This window comes from Eutrigla gurnardus, assembly GCF_963514095.1.
Source record: "Eutrigla gurnardus genome assembly, chromosome: 7".
Taxonomy (NCBI): domain Eukaryota; kingdom Metazoa; phylum Chordata; class Actinopteri; order Perciformes; family Triglidae; genus Eutrigla; species Eutrigla gurnardus.
Window position 1 is genome coordinate 3,534,600 of NC_139921.1, and position 19,478 is coordinate 3,554,077.

The 19,478-nt window shown below is 44.3% G+C and overlaps 2 protein-coding genes across 5 annotated transcripts in view; one reads left to right on the forward strand and one right to left on the reverse strand.

The window, feature by feature from the left end:
• The first annotated feature begins 463 nt into the window (after window positions 1–463).
• On the forward strand, window positions 464–16,351 carry dapp1 (dual adaptor of phosphotyrosine and 3-phosphoinositides). The gene is made up of 9 exons (XM_084013965.1): window positions 464–778; window positions 2,528–2,650; window positions 3,495–3,628; window positions 4,136–4,266; window positions 5,143–5,190; window positions 5,310–5,372; window positions 6,027–6,112; window positions 15,316–15,403; window positions 16,003–16,351. The coding sequence occupies exons 1-9, from the start codon at window positions 732–734 to the stop codon at window positions 16,024–16,026; spliced, it is 744 nt and encodes a 247-aa protein (XP_083870091.1). The 5' UTR covers window positions 464–731; the 3' UTR covers window positions 16,027–16,351.
• A 2,959-nt stretch (window positions 16,352–19,310) lies between these two features.
• The window catches only part of LOC311016321 (NLR family CARD domain-containing protein 3-like), a 186,106-nt gene continuing 185,938 nt past the window's right edge, over window positions 19,311–19,478 (reverse strand). For all 4 annotated transcript variants that reach the window (XM_084013950.1, XM_084013947.1, XM_084013949.1 and 1 more), the window contains one exon: window positions 19,311–19,382. The gene's annotated coding sequence lies outside the window, so the exon portion shown is untranslated. The remainder of the gene's footprint in view (window positions 19,383–19,478) is intronic.

Genomic DNA, 19,478 nt, shown 5'->3' on the forward strand with positions numbered 1-19,478 from the left:
TAGTGAGTCAAGGGTCAACAGGAAAAGTGAGTGTGTAAAGAGAATTTTGCTTACCAGGGTTTCAAAATGGTGTGTTGTTGCGCTCTAGTGTCTGATTCTGGGTACAGGCAGTATATTTTATTCTAATTTTGTTTGGTATCATTTATGCCTGCAAATTAATGGGTCCGGTCCTAAATATTGCATCAATGATCTCTTAACATCTGTTAAGATCACAGAAGCCACTGGGCTTGTATGTAACATATATGGCGTGATTTTGTTGTAGGCTAATTGCTGGTGTTAGGGTTAGGGTTACTAACTAAAACTAATCAGTTTTTTATTTTAAATATGGTTTAATATGACCTTTAAATGCGTACATTTTTGTCAAATACTGTGATTTTTTTTTTTTTTTTTGCCAGCCGCTGCCTCCCCATTCCCGCCCCCTGTTGGCCAGTCAGGAAAAAAATCCCGGGCCCTTTTTTGCCCCAGTCCGCCCCTGATTGCATGTGTCCCTTTGAATGTGTTTATCGTAAATGTCCGTGTATGGACGCACCACAATGTTAGTGTCAGCGGACCACGAAGATGCGAGTGTGTAGATGTGTTAATACGTGAACGAGACTCGGTGAAGCTGGTTTCCTGTGGGGCGTGTCTGGCTCAAAAGCACAGCTTTCACTTCTGTCTGCTCAGCTGCGCGTGCACACCATCGCCCAGCGTGCACACCATCGCCCCGCGTTGCTCGCTGGCTGAGATGAGAGATGAGTTTCTACAGCGAGGATTCCACCGACGAGATCCAGACTTTGGGGTAAGACCGTCTGAGCCGATCACTGCGTTACTTCCGTGACTCTAGTAACTGATTACTTCCTCTGTCTGTCGGAGGAAACCAGCTGACCAGACTATCAACATCATCTGATCACAGGTTTCCTACCTGTTGACAAACACTAAATGTTTTTTAAAATCAGCTCCTTGGTATCACAGCGCCATTAATCCTAACCTCCTCCACAGGATATGTATCATATTAAGCTTCACTTTAAAAGATCATCAAATGGTTTAAATAATCATTAGATAAGATTAACAGGGGAAACAGGAAGTCAGCATTCAACTGCTGCTCCTGGACCATGACCATGACCATGTGGAACCAGAGACCAGGGGGCTATTGCACAAAAGAGTCATCCCGGCTGAAGTTATCCATGATCCAGGATTCTGAATTCTGCTTGTGTGCAATAACCCGCAGGTTTATTCTCACTGCTAATGATTCACAAACTGTTGACACATTTCCACCTGTGCAGAGGCATGTGGCTCCACCTGTATGAAGCTGCCCAGCTGCTGTCATGGTAGAGGAGAAACAGCCTGATTTAAAGAGACAGGCCTCCAGGAATGATCACAGAGAATACACTCTCATCATTTTGCTATTCGAATGGAATTAACCCTAACCCTAACCCATTTATACATGATGTTTTATTTGTCCTGTATGATCTTCACTTAAAGACGTGATCTATCTGTAATGTCATATGTATTATTACATTAATTGACATTACATTATTATTAGCGTCAACATGTGTAAAGTGATTCTATAATGTCATTTTAAGAAAATGTTATAAATGTACATAATGACCCAAGAAAACCTTCCAGCAAGCAGGTGAGTTACCATGGTAACCGTGGAGTTCTAACCAAACCTGCTTTCCTGCTTCACCCCTGTACATGTTGGTACTTCTTTTCACCTATTTTGAATTTAATGGTGACTTCAGACCAAACTCTGGGCTTTAGTTACTCTGTGAACAATGAACTTTCACATCCCTTTAATGTTTCCTTTGCATCTGTCGTACAGTTTCCTGCTCCGGCTGCACTATTATACCGTATTACTTCTAACAAGTATTATCATGATATTTATTGTTTAACAAAATGGTCTTGTCCAAATTTATATTTTGACGCAAACTGTAATTGAAAGCTTCTTCCACATTTTTCAACTGCTTCTCATGGTCTTCATCAGTGTCAATCTGCTGATGAAGACTATGAACTCAGCAATAAACCACCTTCCAGGGTCGAGGATGAACTTTAATGCTGGCTGGTCAACTAGACCCCAGCTCTACTCAGGACGCCCAAAGGCACCACTTAACCCTTTTTAGACATCTAAAGTTTTTGATCATGTGTTCCTTAATGAATGTAGCAATTATCTGCGCAGCTCCTTGTGCGTGGAATATTCTACAAAGAGACTGGAAGTTGACTGAGTTTTTATCCCTAAATGCTTTTAAGTCGAAACTGAGAGAATTTGAGACTGCCTCAATTATCTGTAATTGTTTTAATTGATATGCTTTTCTTATGTACCTGTCATTTTAATGTAATGTAAATTTATTTCTGTTCAATGTGCAACTTTGCTGCCTCTTGGCCAGGACTCCCTTGAAAAAGAGGTTTTTAATCTCAATGTGATTTTTTCCTGGTTAAATAAAGGTTAAATAAAATAAAAAAAATTAGGTTGAATTGTTTTTGTTCTTTTTAAGAAATGAAATAGATGAGGTTTTTCCTTCACATGTTAATGTTGTTTGTGTTGTTGAAGGTGGTACCACTATGACCTGTCCCGCCATGCTGCAGAGGCCCTCCTCTTGTCCAATGGGACTGATGGAAGTTATCTCCTGAGAAACAGTAATGAGGGTCCAGGCTGCTTCGCCCTGTCTGTCAGGTCAGTCTGCCGGACACCATCATTCTACATCAAACACGTTCTGGTATAACTGAGGATAGGTGACACAGTAGATTGCTGGTGTTAGAACTAATACAGTGGTCCCCCAGAGGTCTAGATAGTAGTTCACATTAGTCCAGAGACCAGACCAGAATATGTGGAGGAACCAGAGACTGTCTGTGGTCGCCCAGAGGTCTAGATAGTAGCCCACATTAGTCCAAAGACCAGACCAGACCATGTGGAAAAACCAGAGACTGTCTGTGGTCCCCCAGAGGTCTAGATAGTAGCTCACATTAGTCCAGAGACCAGACTAGACTATGTGGAGTAACCAGAGACTGTCTGTGGTCCAAACAACAAGGTCTCTGCTGTATTTATGTCTAGATGACCTTATTTGGAGTGTTGATGGAGCAGCTACAATGTTAGCGTAGCCTAGCACCCGTCAACCAGACTCCATTCAGAAAACCAGCGTTTTAACAGTAGTTATCTTGTGGTCTTGCAGACGGACCTAACAAAGCATGACTCAGCACTTTTTACTGATCACCGTCATTATGGAGTTATTTCAGCATCCTTTTCATCTGGTTATTGATATTAAATCACAGCTAAATATTTTATTCTGGGTTCATCCAGCTGTGGAAAACCAGCTAGATCCATTGAATCCAGCTTAGTAAATTTCTGTCCCCTAGTAAACATACCTTTCCCACAAAAAACGGTGCCCGTGAATGTGGCACTCGTCTCTCTGCAAACATTTCACATACCTCAGCCTTTACCAGGAAACAATCTAACAAACAATTTCGATTACTGTATTTGTTCACAATTTGATGTTGGTTTCTTGTAATTTGACTCACAGGGCAAAGGATTCTGTCAAGCATTTTCACGTGACACGCAACAACAATGGTTATGTGTTTGGGTTTAACGAGTTTGCAACTCTTCAAGACTTTATCAACCACTTTGCGAACCAGCCTCTGCTGGGCAGCGACACAGGTATGAAGAGCTTCTTCTAACTAACAAGCTGACTGAACTTAATCAGCTCATACAGCAAAACCACACATTAGAAATCACCGTATTCCAGCACATTTCATGCAACAAATGTGTGAAATTCTCAAATAGAAACAGGCAGAAGTTTGACATTGTGAAACGGAGAGTTGCAGTCCTTTAAACACACATACACAGATACCACCCAGCAAACTTTGTTCTCAGATTTAACACTTTACAGTTTCTTAAAATATTATACATTTAAACCTCAGTTTTATATCCTCTATAAATGTTTTATACCTGGGTTCAATGGGCTTTGTTTGTCTGTTTTCTGTGATCCCAATATGCAATGTCACATTTCGCACTTTGGGAAATACTCTTATATAAGATTTTATAGTTTAACTTCTTTTACTTTTGGTTTTTACTCATTCCTAATGTACCTAAGTGACTTTGAGGCAACTCTGCAAGAAAATATGTGTGTGCGCGCCTGTCATCTCCCCTCTGACTCTGAACCAGGAACCCTCATCGTGCTGAAGTGTCCGTACCCGTGGCGCGTGGAGGAGCCGTCCATCTACGAGTCTGTGCGAGTTCACACGGCCGTACAGACGGGCCGCACAGAGAACGATCTGGTCCCGAATGCACCATCGGTACGACACCTACTGCACACCTGAGCACCCAATACCGGCTGTCACACACCTCCGTCATGAAAATAGAATAGGAATAGAGCTGACATTGAACTGTTCTCGGTGGTCATGTGACTGGTACAAAAGAAAATGGTGGTTGGTGTTTGTTGTTATGGTGACAACACTTGTCGGTGGGGCTGGAAAGTGATGTCATAGCTCACCAGGAAGAGAGATGACGCAGCTCTGGAGACGTTAGGTTAGCTAGATATCAAGTTAGCTAATTAGCTAGATATCGAGCTAGCTAGGTATGTATGTAACTAGTTCCTTAGATAGATATCAAGTTAGCAAGGTAACTAGTTAGCTTGTTAGCTAGATATCAAGTTAGCTAGGTATCGATGTAACTAGTTAGCTTTTAGCTAGATATCAAGTTAGCTAGGTAACTAGTTAGCTCCTTAGCTAGATATCAAATTAGCTAGGTAACTAGTTAGCTAGGTAGCTAGGTAACTAGTTAGCTCATTAGATAGATATCAAGTTAGCTAGGTATCGGGGTAACTATTCAGCTTGTTAGCTAGATATCAATTTAACTAGGTATGTAGGTAACTAGTTAGTTAGCTAGCCAGCTTGTCCTCATAATGAGGTGGAGGGATCCTGCTGTTCACCTGCAGCTCAGCTCATTTTCTGTAACCGGACTGTTTGACGAGCTGCCATGAGTGAGTCAGTGAGGAGGAGGAGCAGCTGGTTCTGGGGCTTCGGGGTCAAAGGGTACAAGGACCATGATGACGAAGACGTCAACTAACATGGCTGAAATGTCACCAGATCCAATCAGAGTCTGCTGGTTCCCCTAAAGACCAGTCAAAACTTCACTCACAGTAGAACCATTCTTCTACTCTGTCCTTGCAGCTGGGCACAAAGGAAGGCTTCCTGGTGAAACAAGGAGCCATAGTGAAGGTAAGAGCAGTGGACTCAAATCAGCTCAAATCAGTAAATCTGTAAATGTTCACATCTTGCCGATGCGTCTCAACACAGACTACACTGATCCTGAAAGTACATGTTTAAACCTTTTACAGAGCTGGAAACAGAGGTGGTTCACACTCAGCAGATATGAACTCAAATACTTCAAAGACAACAAGGTGAGTCACAGAATTACATTCACTTATTCATATTAAGATAAAGCTGCTTCTACTCATGCTACACAGACAACTGTACAGGATGGTAGTGCATCCTACTCAGTGGGTTGCCGTGATCGTCCCTCGAGGAAACATTGAGAGGCAGGGCAACCTTACTGGATCTGGATCCATCTGGATTCTGGTGTGAAGCTATTAACAAAGTTAGCTTCATAATTCAAGGTCAACTTTAAAGCAAAGTGTTAAAGTAATCTTAGAAGCTGACTGCATTGGTAGCGTGATAGTGACCTGTCAATCAGCAGGTAAGCCCCGCCCCCTAAAGCATCCCCTGCTTTCTGGTCTGTTGGACTCTAAATGGACCATAATGTACTTAATGAACATCATGCTGGATTGAAGAAGACTTGAAACTAGAGATTGAGACCATAAACTCATGTTTTACTGAGATAATACATCAAGAGAGAAGTAGGACCATTTTCTCGTAGATTTCTATACAATCAGAGAGGAGTCGCCCCCTGGTGGCCAGCAGGGAGATGCAGCTTTAAGGACGTTCAGCTTTGGCTTTGCTGTTCAGAAGAGGAGGGTGCTGCCTGGTCGGGCAAGAACCAGGCTGATATTGTGTAGTCTGAACCAAGTATTAGCTGTAAAGTTTCTCTGTTGCAGTGTGACGAGCCAATCAAGACACTGGACTTGAGAGGCTGCTCTGCTGTCCAGTTTGACTACTCTCAGGACAGAGTCAACTGTTTCTGGTAAGTGATGGTTTTATTTTTATTTGACATGTTTAATCCTTTCGGGCTCGGGTTTCTTCCGTGTGGAGTTTGCATGTTCTCCCCGTGTAAGCGTGGGTTCTCTCCGGGATCTCCAGCTTCCTCCCAGAGTCCAAAGACATGCAGGATGGACCCGTCTGGGTATGTCAGCCCTGTGATAGACTGGTTACCTGTCTGTCTCTACATGTCAGCCCTGTGATAGACTAGTTACCTGTCTGTCTCTACACCTCGGCCCTGTGATAGACTGGTTACCTGTCTGTCTCTACATGTCTCCCTGTGATAGACGTGTTACCTGTTTGCCTCTACACCTCAGCCCTGTGATAGACTGGTTACCTGTCTGTCTCTACATGTCAGCCCTGTGATAGTCTGGTTACCTGTCTGTCTCTACATGTCAGCCCTGTGATAGACTGGTTACCTGTCTGTCTCTACATGCCAGCCCTGTGATAGACTGGTTGCCTGTCTGTCTCAACATGTCAGCCCTGTGATAGACTGGTTACCTGTCTGTCTCAACATGTCAGCCCTGTGATAGACTGGTTACCTGTCTGTCTCTACATGTCAGCCCTGTGATAGACTGGTTACCTGTCTGTCTCTACATGTCTCCCTGTGATAGACTGGTTACCTGTCTGTCTCTACACCTCAGCCCTGTGATAGACTGGTTACCTGTCTGTCTCTACATGTCTCCCTGTGATAGACTGGTTACCTGTCTGTCTCTACACCTCAGCCCTGTGATAGACTGGTTACCTGTCTGTCTCTACATGTCAGCCCTGTGATAGACTGGTTACCTGTCTGACTCTACACCTCAGCCCTGTGATAGACTGGTTACCTGTCTGTCTCTACATGTCTCCCTGTGATAGACTTGTTACCTGTCTGTCTCTACATGTCAGCCCTGTGATAGACTGGTTACCTGTCTGTCTCTACATGTCTCCCTGTGATAGACTGGTTACCTGTTTGCCTCTACACCTCAGCCCTGTGATAGACTGGTTACCTGTCTGTCTCTACATGTCAGCCCTGTGATAGACTGGTTGCCTGTCTGTCTCAACATGTCAGCCCTGTGATAGACTGGTTACCTGTCTGTCTCAACATGTCAGCCCTGTGATAGACTGGTTACCTGTCTGTCTCTACATGTCAGCCCTGTGATAGACTGGTTACCTGTCTGTCTCTACATGTCTCCCTGTGATAGACTGGTTACCTGTCTGTCTCTACACCTCAGCCCTGTGATAGACGGGTTACCTGTCTGTCTCTACATGTCTCCCTGTGATAGACTGGTTACCTGTCTGTCTCTACATGTCTCCCTGTGATAGACTGGTTACCTGTCTGTCTCTACATGTCTCCCTGTGATAGACTGGTTACCTGTCTGTCTCTACACCTCAGCCCTGTGATAGACTGGTTACCTGTCTATCTCTACATGTCAGCCCTGTGATAGACTGGTTACCTGTCTGTCTCTACATGTCAGCCCTGTGATAGACTGGTTACCTGTCTGTCTCTACATGTCAGCCCTGTGATAGACTGTTTACCTGTCTGTCTCTACATGTCAGCCCTGTGATAGACTGGTTACCTGTCTGTCTCTACATGTCAGCCCTGTGATAGTCTGGTTACCTGTCTGTCTCTACATGTCAGCCCTGTGATAGACTGGTTACCTGTCTGTCTCTACATGTCAGCCCTGTGATAGACTGGTTGCCTGTCTGTCTCAACATGTCAGCCCTGTGATAGACTGGTTACCTGTCTGTCTCAACATGTCAGCCCTGTGATAGACTGGTTACCTGTCTGTCTCTACATGTCAGCCCTGTGATAGACTGGTTACCTGTCTGTCTCTACATGTCTCCCTGTGATAGACTGGTTACCTGTCTGTCTCTACACCTCAGCCCTGTGATAGACTGGTTACCTGTCTGTCTCTACATGTCTCCCTGTGATAGACTGGTTACCTGTCTGTCTCTACACCTCAGCCCTGTGATAGACTGGTTACCTGTCTGTCTCTACATGTCAGCCCTGTGATAGACTGGTTACCTGTCTGACTCTACACCTCAGCCCTGTGATAGACTGGTTACCTGTCTGTCTCTACATGTCTCCCTGTGATAGACTTGTTACCTGTCTGTCTCTACATGTCAGCCCTGTGATAGACTGGTTACCTGTCTGTCTCTACATGTCTCCCTGTGATAGACTGGTTACCTGTTTGCCTCTACACCTCAGCCCTGTGATAGACTGGTTACCTGTCTGTCTCTACATGTCAGCCCTGTGATAGTCTGGTTACCTGTCTGTCTCTACATGTCAGCCCTGTGATAGACTGGTTACCTGTCTGTCTCTACATGTCAGCCCTGTGATAGACTGGTTGCCTGTCTGTCTCAACATGTCAGCCCTGTGATAGACTGGTTACCTGTCTGTCTCAACATGTCAGCCCTGTGATAGACTGGTTACCTGTCTGTCTCTACATGTCAGCCCTGTGATAGACTGGTTACCTGTCTGTCTCTACATGTCTCCCTGTGATAGACTGGTTACCTGTCTGTCTCTACACCTCAGCCCTGTGATAGACTGGTTACCTGTCTGTCTCTACATGTCTCCCTGTGATAGACTGGTTACCTGTCTGTCTCTACACCTCAGCCCTGTGATAGACTGGTTACCTGTCTGTCTCTACATGTCAGCCCTGTGATAGACTGGTTACCTGTCTGACTCTACACCTCAGCCCTGTGATAGACTGGTTACCTGTCTGTCTCTACATGTCTCCCTGTGATAGACTTGTTACCTGTCTGTCTCTACATGTCAGCCCTGTGATAGACTGGTTACCTGTCTGTCTCTACATGTCTCCCTGTGATAGACTGGTTACCTGTTTGCCTCTACACCTCAGCCCTGTGATAGACTGGTTACCTGTCTGTCTCTACATGTCAGCCCTGTGATAGTCTGGTTACCTGTCTGTCTCTACATGTCAGCCCTGTGATAGACTGGTTACCTGTCTGTCTCTACATGTCAGCCCTGTGATAGACTGGTTGCCTGTCTGTCTCAACATGTCAGCCCTGTGATAGACTGGTTACCTGTCTGTCTCAACATGTCAGCCCTGTGATAGACTGGTTACCTGTCTGTCTCTACATGTCAGCCCTGTGATAGACTGGTTACCTGTCTGTCTCTTCATGTCTCCCTGTGATAGACTGGTTACCTGTCTGTCTCTACACCTCAGCCCTGTGATAGACTGGTTACCTGTCTGTCTCTACATGTCTCCCTGTGATAGACTGGTTACCTGTCTGTCTCTACACCTCAGCCCTGTGATAGACTGGTTACCTGTCTGTCTCTACATGTCAGCCCTGTGATAGACTGGTTACCTGTCTGTCTCTACATGTCAGCCCTGTGATAGACTGTTTACCTGTCTGTCTCTACATGTCAGCCCTGTGATAGACTGGTTACCTGTCTGTCTCTACATGTCAGCCCTGTGATAGACTGTTTACCTGTCTGTCTCAACATGTCAGCCCTGTGATAGACTGGTTACCTGTCTGTCTCTACATGTCAGCCCTGTGATAGACTGTTTACCTGTCTGTCTCTACATGTCAGCCCTGTGATAGACTGTTTACCTGTCTGTCTCAACATGTCAGCCCTGTGATAGCCTGTTCAATGTGCTGATGAACAAATTAGTTGTCTCGATCCAACATCCGTCCTTCAGAGGTCCATCTGAAGAGCGAATGCTTCACAGCTGGTGAGACGAGGTTGTCCTGTCTCAAAGACGCCTTCAAATGCAGCTCAGAAATGTGGCCCATTTTTCCTGATTCAGAGGATCCAACTGATGGATCCTTTATGGCCCAATGCTTCACAGGGTGAACAGCAGGAGATGCAGAATAAACTCTCTCAGCCTGAAATCTATCAGGAAGCATCTCCTCCGACAGAATATCAATTAAAACTGCAAGTAGTGTCGTCACAGGCCCTCGCTCCTATGTGGTTGTGGAGTGCCTGCGGTCACATGGCAGTGTCGCAGCCGCCTACCCCTGCTGGGCTGCCTCTTGTGGCGCAAGTTTAGACACAAGCGATTGACATTCAAAGCCATCTATCTGTCACATGCTGTCGTGGAGTGCCTGCGGTCACACGGCAGTGTCGTGGCCGCCTACCTTGGCTGCGGCTGCCTCCTCGTGGCACAAGTTAGACACTAGCCATTGACATTCAAAGTCATCTGTCTCCCTGACTGCTGTCTGAGCCGCATGCGAAGTGTGGAGCAGATGAGACAATAAATAAAATCATGAGCAGGTGTGGAAAGTTTCATGACTGTTCAGTGTTTCCCCTAGAATTTTTTTCAGGCCCGGTGGTACCCACGGTACCCACCGAAAAAACCCTAAACAGATGAGACGTGTGGGATGGTGTATTGGTGCAGTTGGATTAAGTCAGGTGGCACAGCAAGCAGTCTGCAATTCTGCAATTATTATATTTGCATTCAACATTTTTGTTCAACCAGAGTGTATTCAAGATCACAAGGAGAGAGTGACTTATTAAGGTGCTGGTTGATGGAAATGATCAGGGTCCAGAAAAATATGTCTGGAAAATGATGAGCATCACATTAATAGCTACAGATACTGTAAAACACTAGAACGACATATGAGTGCATATATTGTCTTATTTTATCAAGTAAAATATAAGTTATAGGTTTACTCAACAGCAGTTAACTCAAAGTTCCACATCTTATCAAAAACAATCCTCCCCCCCCCCCCCTGGGGAGGGGGGGCAAACGGGCTTTGACCGGTTGTACATACGTCATCACGTCCTAATACTACACACACATGGCGTGATGTTATTTTTAAGGAGCGCTGTCTCTGCTTATATTTCTCGACAACACTCGACCTGCATCAGCGCATGTGCGCACGAGCGGATCTGTGCGAGCAGGCAGCGCGAGCGCAGCGGGTTTTGGACGGAGACACACAGCGGCATTTTTATTATGTAAAAATAAATAATAATGTAATGTAATAAAATAAATATTATGGACCCTATTGACCGGTTCCGCTCACACCACGAGTCTGAAGAGTGCAACAGCTTATCAAAATACAGTGTCAACGTTCCGTGTTTTCAAAGTAGAAAGCGACAAGTACACGGAAGAAGAACGTAGCGGGAGCGCGCGTCTTGCGGAGCAAGTCTGCTGTGCTGCGCGGAGGCGCTCCTAATGTAAATGATTATTGATTCATGAATGAATTGATAGGTGGCTTATTTTTGGTATATTGATTTTTTTTTGGGCCTGGCGGCAGGTCTCCTTGGCCTGGCGGGCCGCCAGGCCTGTACAATGGTAGGGGAAACACTGCTGTTGATCTGGGGTGATCCAAAGTGAAACTACATTTCAGTAGCAGAGCTCACACACATGTCCATGCCTTCTTGACATCTCTCCTCCTTCCCCTGTGTCCTCTCTGCAGGCTGAAATGAGAGGATCTGGTCAAAAAATAATCAGGTGTGGCTTTTACTAAAAGTCACACAATCAGTGACATTTCCTGTCGCCAGTAGGTGGCGCTCTGACTGTCAGTAAATATTACAGTGCAGACCAGGGTGGGACTCTAATCAAGTATGGAAACTTTGGAGCAGATCAGAGAAAAAAAACACTGAAGTTATAATAGTTTTGATGTTTATGGCGAAGGTTCCACTGACAGCTGTCAGAGGTGCTGTGAAGTTTGGACAATGAATAAAATCATTAACAGGTGTGGAAAATGTCATGACTGTTGAGCTGATGTTAAACAGTGACAGAGGTCACATTTCATGTTGCTATTAGGTGGCACTCTGACTGTGAGACAATATCGCAGTGCAGACGCGTTCAGGACGGGACTCTTCTCATGTACAGATCGGAGAAGAAACGCTGAAGTTATAACAGCTTTGGGTAACCATTGTCCTTAAGGCCTTTCCAACCATATATCCAATTTTGGTATCAATCGGATGAACTGTACAGTTCAAGTTAGATCAAGTACAATCCCTGTGAATAGCCAAAAACGGCCAACAATGGCCAAAAATGGCAATTTTGGGAATTTTTCGGAAGTGCACCACATTAATCGAGTTTGATGAAATTGTACATGTATGTTCTTTGAAGCTATGTCAACATAGGTTTCACGTTTTTTAATGATTAGCCTAAAGGTTATGGAGTTATGCTAATTGCGTTTTGGTGGCAAAATTCTCTTATGTTTATTGGCAGATATCTTCTGAATAAAACCATATTCTCAAAACCTTGGACCATCACCCCAGCTAGGTGAAACGAGTATGCACAGCAAATTTCGTCCAAATCGGATCAACAGTGTCCGAGAAATGCGTAACATTGTCTTTTTCATAAAATCCAAGATGGTGGAAAATTCCGGTAGGCGGAGTCAACCACGCAGGGCGACAGCCAGCTTGTCAGGAGCCAATAGCATGAGGTGTCTTGCTCAGGGACACCAGGCACTCTGCAAGGATGAGCCGGATCGAACCAGAAATCTTGCGGTTGCCAGCCAACCCACTCTACCTCCTGAGCTAGGAGGTAGAGTGGGGTTTTTCATAAAATCGGGTTTTTTATAAAATCCAAGATGGCGGAACATTTCGGTAGGCGGACTTTAGTACTCCAAGAGGATTTTTTGTAGAGGACACTTGTCTGCACATGTGTGCAAAATTTCATCTCAATCAGAGTTATGGTGTGGCGGGGCTGGCGAATGGCCATGCTAGGTGGCGCTACCGAGCAACTTTTTCGTGGCCAAATGCCAAATCAATTTTTTCACCAGGCCGCATGGACACACCAAATTTGGTGAGTTTTTGTTTATGCTGAGGCCTCCAAAAGGCACATCAAACTGGTGAAAGAATTAAAACTGCAAGCAGTGTTGTGACGGGCCCTCGCTCATAAATGGTAAATGGGCCTCATTTATATAGCGCTTTTGTCCAAAGCGCTTTACAGTAATGACTGACATTCACCCATTCATACACAGTCAACCACGCAGGGCGACAGCCAGCTCGTCAGGAGCAATTAGGGTGAGGTGTCTTGCTCAGGGACACCAGGCACTCAGCTAGGAGGACCCGGGGATCGAACCAGAAATCTTGCGGTTGCCAGCTAACCCGCTCTACCTCCTGAGCCCCCCATACTCATATGCGGTTGTGGAGTGCTTACGGTCGCATGGCAGTGTCGTGGCCGCCTACCCCTGCTGGGCCGCCTCTTGTGGCGCAAGTTAAGACCCAAGCGATCGACATTCAAAGCCATCTATCTCCCTGACTGCTGTCTGAGGTGCATGCGAAGTGTGGAGCAGATGAGACAATGAATAAAATTATAAGCAGAATAAAATCATTAGCAGGCGTGGAAAGTTTCCTGACGCCAGTAGGTGGTGCTCTGACTGTGAGTCAATATTACAGTGCAGACGTGGTTCACGTTGGAACTCTTATCAAATATGGAAACTATGGAGCAGATCAGAGAAGAAACACTGGATTTATAATAGTTTTGATGTTTATGGCGAAGGCTGTCTGAGGTGCATGTGAAGTTTGGAGCAGATCAGACTGCAATGAATAAAGTCATTAGCAGGTGTGGAAAGGTTCATGAGTGTTGATCTGGTGTTTAACAGTGACAGAGGTCATATCTTCTCCATGCCTTCCTGACATCTCTCTGAGTCCCCTTAGTGTTTCTCCTTCCCCTCCCCTACTATTTACAGTCACAGAGCTGACCACAAAAGGCAGACGCTGGATTCAAAGCTCTGAATATGCTAGAAAGCGGATCTTGAGATTGTTTTTATGATCAATATGTTTGGATCAAATTTCAGAACACAAACTAGAAAGTATATCTTTAACAAAAGGTCTTTGCAATAATGAATAGTAGGTGTTAGTTGGATGCCCTGGTTTACACCACAGTGAGGTGTACTTCCCGTCGGCAGCAACATGGGACATTTGGGCTGTTTGAAAAGGGAAGTGCGAGCGGTTGAATAACGGAAGAGGTGGCGAAGGAGAAGTGCCGATGAACTGAGGTCCACTGTTGACACAATGTCCAACGCTGCACAGCTGCAGTAGCTATCAGACAAACAGGAAGTGCAGCTGAACAGGGTTTGTTGAGGATCAGCTCTGTAGAACAGTGAAGGAGAGATTAGATACATTCATAAAGAACTGCAGCAGCACAGTTAATGTTTGAACCCAGATTACACAGCTCTAGTTTACTCCTTTCTATACAATGGCTGCTGAGGCTCATGGGTAATATTTAGTGCATTAAAGAGTAACTAAACGTTTGTCTCTAGGCTGGAACATAACCAGGGTATCATTATAATCACAGCAGCTCCTGTTGCTTAGCGACCAAAAGCTGCCTCCACATATAGGTCTCCTGACTCATAGCAAGATTCAATGTCAATAGCTGGTTCCAACCAGTAGAGGGCAGTCACTGAGTATATTTATTAGTGATGTCTAGTGATGTCCAAATGAAGCTTAGTGAAGCATTTTCTTTATTTTCTGAGCCCAATAGATGGCGCTCTCTGTTCAACAAAGGGTTGAAGGCAATGGAAATATATCGGCCTTCAACCCTTTGTTGAACAGAGAGCGCCATCTATTGGGCTCAGAAAATAAAGAAAATGCTTCACGAAGCTTAATTTGGACATCACTAATATTTATTACAAAATATGTAGAATTCAAATACTTTGGACTTAAATATCCAGATTTGAACCTGAAAGAATCAACAACACTATAAATACCAGATAATTTGGCTTTCAGCTGAACAAAGTGGCTTCAGTTCCTCTTGCAGTAAACAGTTCAACGTTAATGGAGTTTTATCCTTATGGAGACGTCATACATTCAGAACGTAAAAAATATTTTTTTAAAAATGTATATATTGCCTATGATTAAACTTACTTAAATCAGTTCCAAGAAAACACATGCACAGCATCACATCACATGTTCATTTAGAACATTATGGTCCAGAAACCAACGATGGTGACGTCACCATGACGACACCCTCTTCTTATATACATTTCATGTTTGAGTTGTGTGTAGTGATGTCCAAATGAAGCTTCGTGAAGCATTTTCTTTATTTTCTGAGCCCAATAGATGGCGCTCTCTGTTCAACAAAGGGTTGAAGGCCGATATATTTCCATTGCTTTCAACCCTTTGTTGAACAGAGAGCGCCATCTATTGGGCTCAGAAAATAAAGAAAATGCTTCATGAAGCTTCATTTGGACATCACTAGTTGTGTGTCCACCTTTTTAGTCTGACATTCACACATTAAAGTAATTCATACGTTGTACTCTCTCTTGTGTCCACAGCCTGGTGTTTCCTGAGAGAACATTTTATCTTTGTGCAAAGACGGGTGTGGAGGCAGATGAGTGGATAAAGATCCTCAGGTGGAAACTGGTGAGTTGGTTCAGCTGGCATGAAGTGTGATATTTGACTATAACATCAAACTGCTGGAGAGCCTCCGTTGTGCTCTTTCTGAGGTAGCAACGACATCAAACTATGGATGATGTTTGTATCTGCGGACACACAGCAAGGTGCCGACTTCCATGGGGATTGTTGGAAAACATCCAGGCAAACCAAGATCACCAGTAGAGGTTCAGTAGAAGAATACAAGGCAGGTTCAGGGAAGTTTAATGACACAGTTAACAAATCCTTTATTCTGAAACACACCATGTGTCACCCCTCTGACCCTCAAACACGCTCCTCTCTATTGAATCACATCAACGTTGAATCGGTTAGTGCACGGTCCGTTCTCATGACGGAGATTTCTCAGATACATCTGGAGGGCATTCCTCCTTATTTCCCACTAAAGTCCCTTCTAACACAAAGATGAGTTTTTTTGCTGTGTGCTCTGGTTTCACCGGCCCAGAAACTAGCTACTAGCAAGTAGCTACGTCTGGTCGACCTACAAAGGCTCTTTCTTGAGATGAATATGTTTTTGTGGTCCCTGACGTAAAAAGCCAAAACATGTTTGTGACGCTGCATTTTGTTTCCAGTCACAGATGACCAAAGGCCGATGACTGCCGTCAGTCGAGAGCTGGAGACGCAGAGAAGCCACGCTCATGAAGACGTCGGCTGCGTGAACAATGAAGAAGAGTAAACTGGAGCATGAATGTGTTAGCAGGCTTACTTATCTTGCATGTTTAATATGAACATTTGCCGCCATAAAGGATCATCTTGATTATTCTTTAAGACAAACTCCAACGATGTCAGTCCGTCTCTCAGTAGTGAGTCTGTGGCTGTTGACGGCGCAGCTACAATATGTATAATATCAGTATATTTCTGGCAGCAGGACGGTTCATGTTGGATTGAGTTAAAATAAACTGTTGCTCAGTGATGTGTTAACTGGATCTCTGTGGTCCAGAGGAAGAGGATCTATTAGGCTTTGAGGCTGTTTTATATTTATTCATACAGCGGGGAAAGTAAGTATTGAACATGTCAACATTTTTCTCAGTAAATACATTTCCACTTTAGTACACATAACTTATATATGGACATAAATCATGGTTTTGATTTTTCTTTGTATGTGTGGATTACTTGGGTTGTAACCGACATCTGGTGACAATAGCCCCATCAGAAATATATTTACTGAGAAAAATGTTGACACGTTCAATACTTATTTTCCCCGCTCTACAAAGTATAAGACTTTGGACATCATTAGCATTAAATCTAAAGGTGATGGTACAGAAATATCTCTCTGAAATAGTTTTGAAGCGGAGCCTGACCCTCACCCTGAGATGAACCATATGTATTTATCCAATGAAAGAAACCACTTAAGGTGCTACAAATGAAACATTTATTCACACTTCTGACATGTGATTTGACTTAGAAATTCTGAAAGAAAAGTGAACAGAATGAAAAGTGAACAGGAAGTTGAATCAATCGATGTAAACGGATGAAGATGTCATTTATTGGAAGGGATGTGAATGCACCATGAGAGAGCAGGATGTGATCCAGACTCCTGTTTCAGAGCTTATGTCACCTCCACGACCTGCCTCAGCTCCTCTATTAGAGGGGCCAGCTCCTTCTCCAGACCCATGATGAGACCTGAGGACACACAGAGTACCGCCGTTACATGTCACACCTCCACATCTCACTCTGACTGTGGCAGGCAGAAAGAACTTCAGGAGCACATTATAATTCCTCAGAAAAGCAACTCCATGACCGTTTTCCTCTGGTATAGCGGTTGTCAACGAGGTCTTCAGAGAACCCCGGGGGCCTGGAAGCCATGTTTTTGAAAGGGGGCATTGGCTTTAGGTGTTAGAAGATGTTTTTTCTACTTCTTCAGTTCTAACTAGTGATGTCCAAATGAAGCTTCGTGAAGCAATTTCTTTATTTTCTGAGCCCAATAGATGGCGCTCTCTGTTCAACAAAGTGTTGAAGGCCGATATATTTCCATTGCTTTCAACCCTTTGTTGAACAGAGAGCGCCATCTATTGGGCTCAGAAAATAAAGAAAATGCTTCACGAAGCTTCATTTGGACATCACTAGTTCTAACTGACTGGTTCAAGTGAGTCCTGGACCCACCCAGGCCTCAAACGGACTATTCACTAGAATGCGGGTGTGAATGCGTATCCAGACAGTCGCTGACCCATCCGCCCACCATGTGCTCACATGATGACAGAATTATAAGCCTAAGACACCTCTACTCTCTAGGACCGCCACGGTGAGAAATCCTCCCTCTGGCTGATAAACCAACAAGGTGACATGGAGTTAATACACTGGACAAGAACACTGTGTACTGAGGGGAAGAGTGTACAATGATGAGTGAATAAGACTTCACCTGTGTTAGCACTGCTGCTGGCTATGAAACTGATGACCAGTGGCAACCGATTGAACTGCACAATCTGTTCAACAAAGAGACACGACAGTCAGGGAAATTCATCTAAACACTTTACAGGGTCATGTGACTCGTACAAAAGAACACGGTGGTGGTTAGTTGTCATAGAGACAACACATGTCAGTAGCTAAGTGATGTCAAAACTCACCAGGAAGAGAGCGGACACAGCTGTGGAGACGAATGTCTGGATAGTTAGCTAGTTATCTTGTTGTGTAGGGAGCTAGTTAGCTGAGTAGCTAGTTTGTTGGCTAGGTATCTAGTTAGCTGGGTTTATAGTTGGCTAGGTAGCTAGTTAGTTAGCTAGATATCTAGTTAGCTGGGTATAGTTGGCTAGGTAGCAAGTTAGTTTGCTAGGTATCTGGCTAGGTAGCTAGTTAGTTAGCTAGGTATCTAGTTAGCTATCTAGATATCAAGTTAGCTGAGAAGATAGTTGGTTTAGGCACAAAACTAAACCCCACTTTAAACTATTTAGGATAATCCTTCTGTTTAGACCTGAGAGGTTATTTGGCTGAGGTACTGACCGTTTAATTTGAGCCTGAACTGGGAAACACTTTGTAAAGTCTGTTTCAGACTAGTAGTGGAAAGGAAATTATACACACACACACACACACACACACACACACACACACACACACACACACACACACACACACACACACACACACACACACACACACACACACACACACACACACACACACACACACACACACACACACACGAGGATGGAGGGTTTCTTACCTTTGATAACTGGGACACCGTCCCTGTCCGTCACTACGATGGCATGAAGACCTTCAACACTGAAGGAGAACCGACAGCAGATTTTTACAAATAACGCCACACAAACATGACATTCGGATATTTTCACTGTCAACAGTAGTGATGTTATGACAGGATTAGCTTCCACCACACACCTTTGCAACTGTTTGTACAGGTATCTCTTCAAATCCTGCAAAGACAAATGACCAGGAAAGACGAGGTTTTATGAGCATCACTGACACACTGAAACCAAACGTTAGGTCGGTGTTACTGTCACAGCAGAGGCAGCTGGTGCTACTTTTCTACGTACTAAACGTCTGTATATGCTTGACCATTAATGAGGATCATTTTGGATGAGCCTTTAGTGGAAAAGAGTTTTTCTGGCAACTCTCCTAGATTATATTATGTTTTCATACATAGGAATTTCAGTTTAGTGAAACCATTCTGGCTGATAAAATGGCTTGGATAACTCTGATCCACCAATAGCTGCAGTCACAGAATCTGAAGGGTCACAGAATTCAGTGCAACACCGGGAACTCAATGACATTTCCTGCTGCGCAGCAGTTTGGTTCATTAATCTCCTGATACTTTGTGTAAATAAACAGCCAACACGGTAACATTATGTTACACAACACATTTATTAAATAAGGTCGTTCCTGTGTGTGCGCGCGGAGGGCAGCTAACCGGAAGAAGATGCTATACTCACATCAGCCATGGTGGACAAAGTGTAGTCCTGTTGTACGGACCGCTTCAGTGTTTCAGACTGTCAACTGTTAACTGTGAGGAGACAACAGGCCGATTACACGTCCTCAGTGTTAGCTTGGACTCTCAATGAAGTGGACTAAAGCACGCTAACGTGCTAGCTGGGACTGT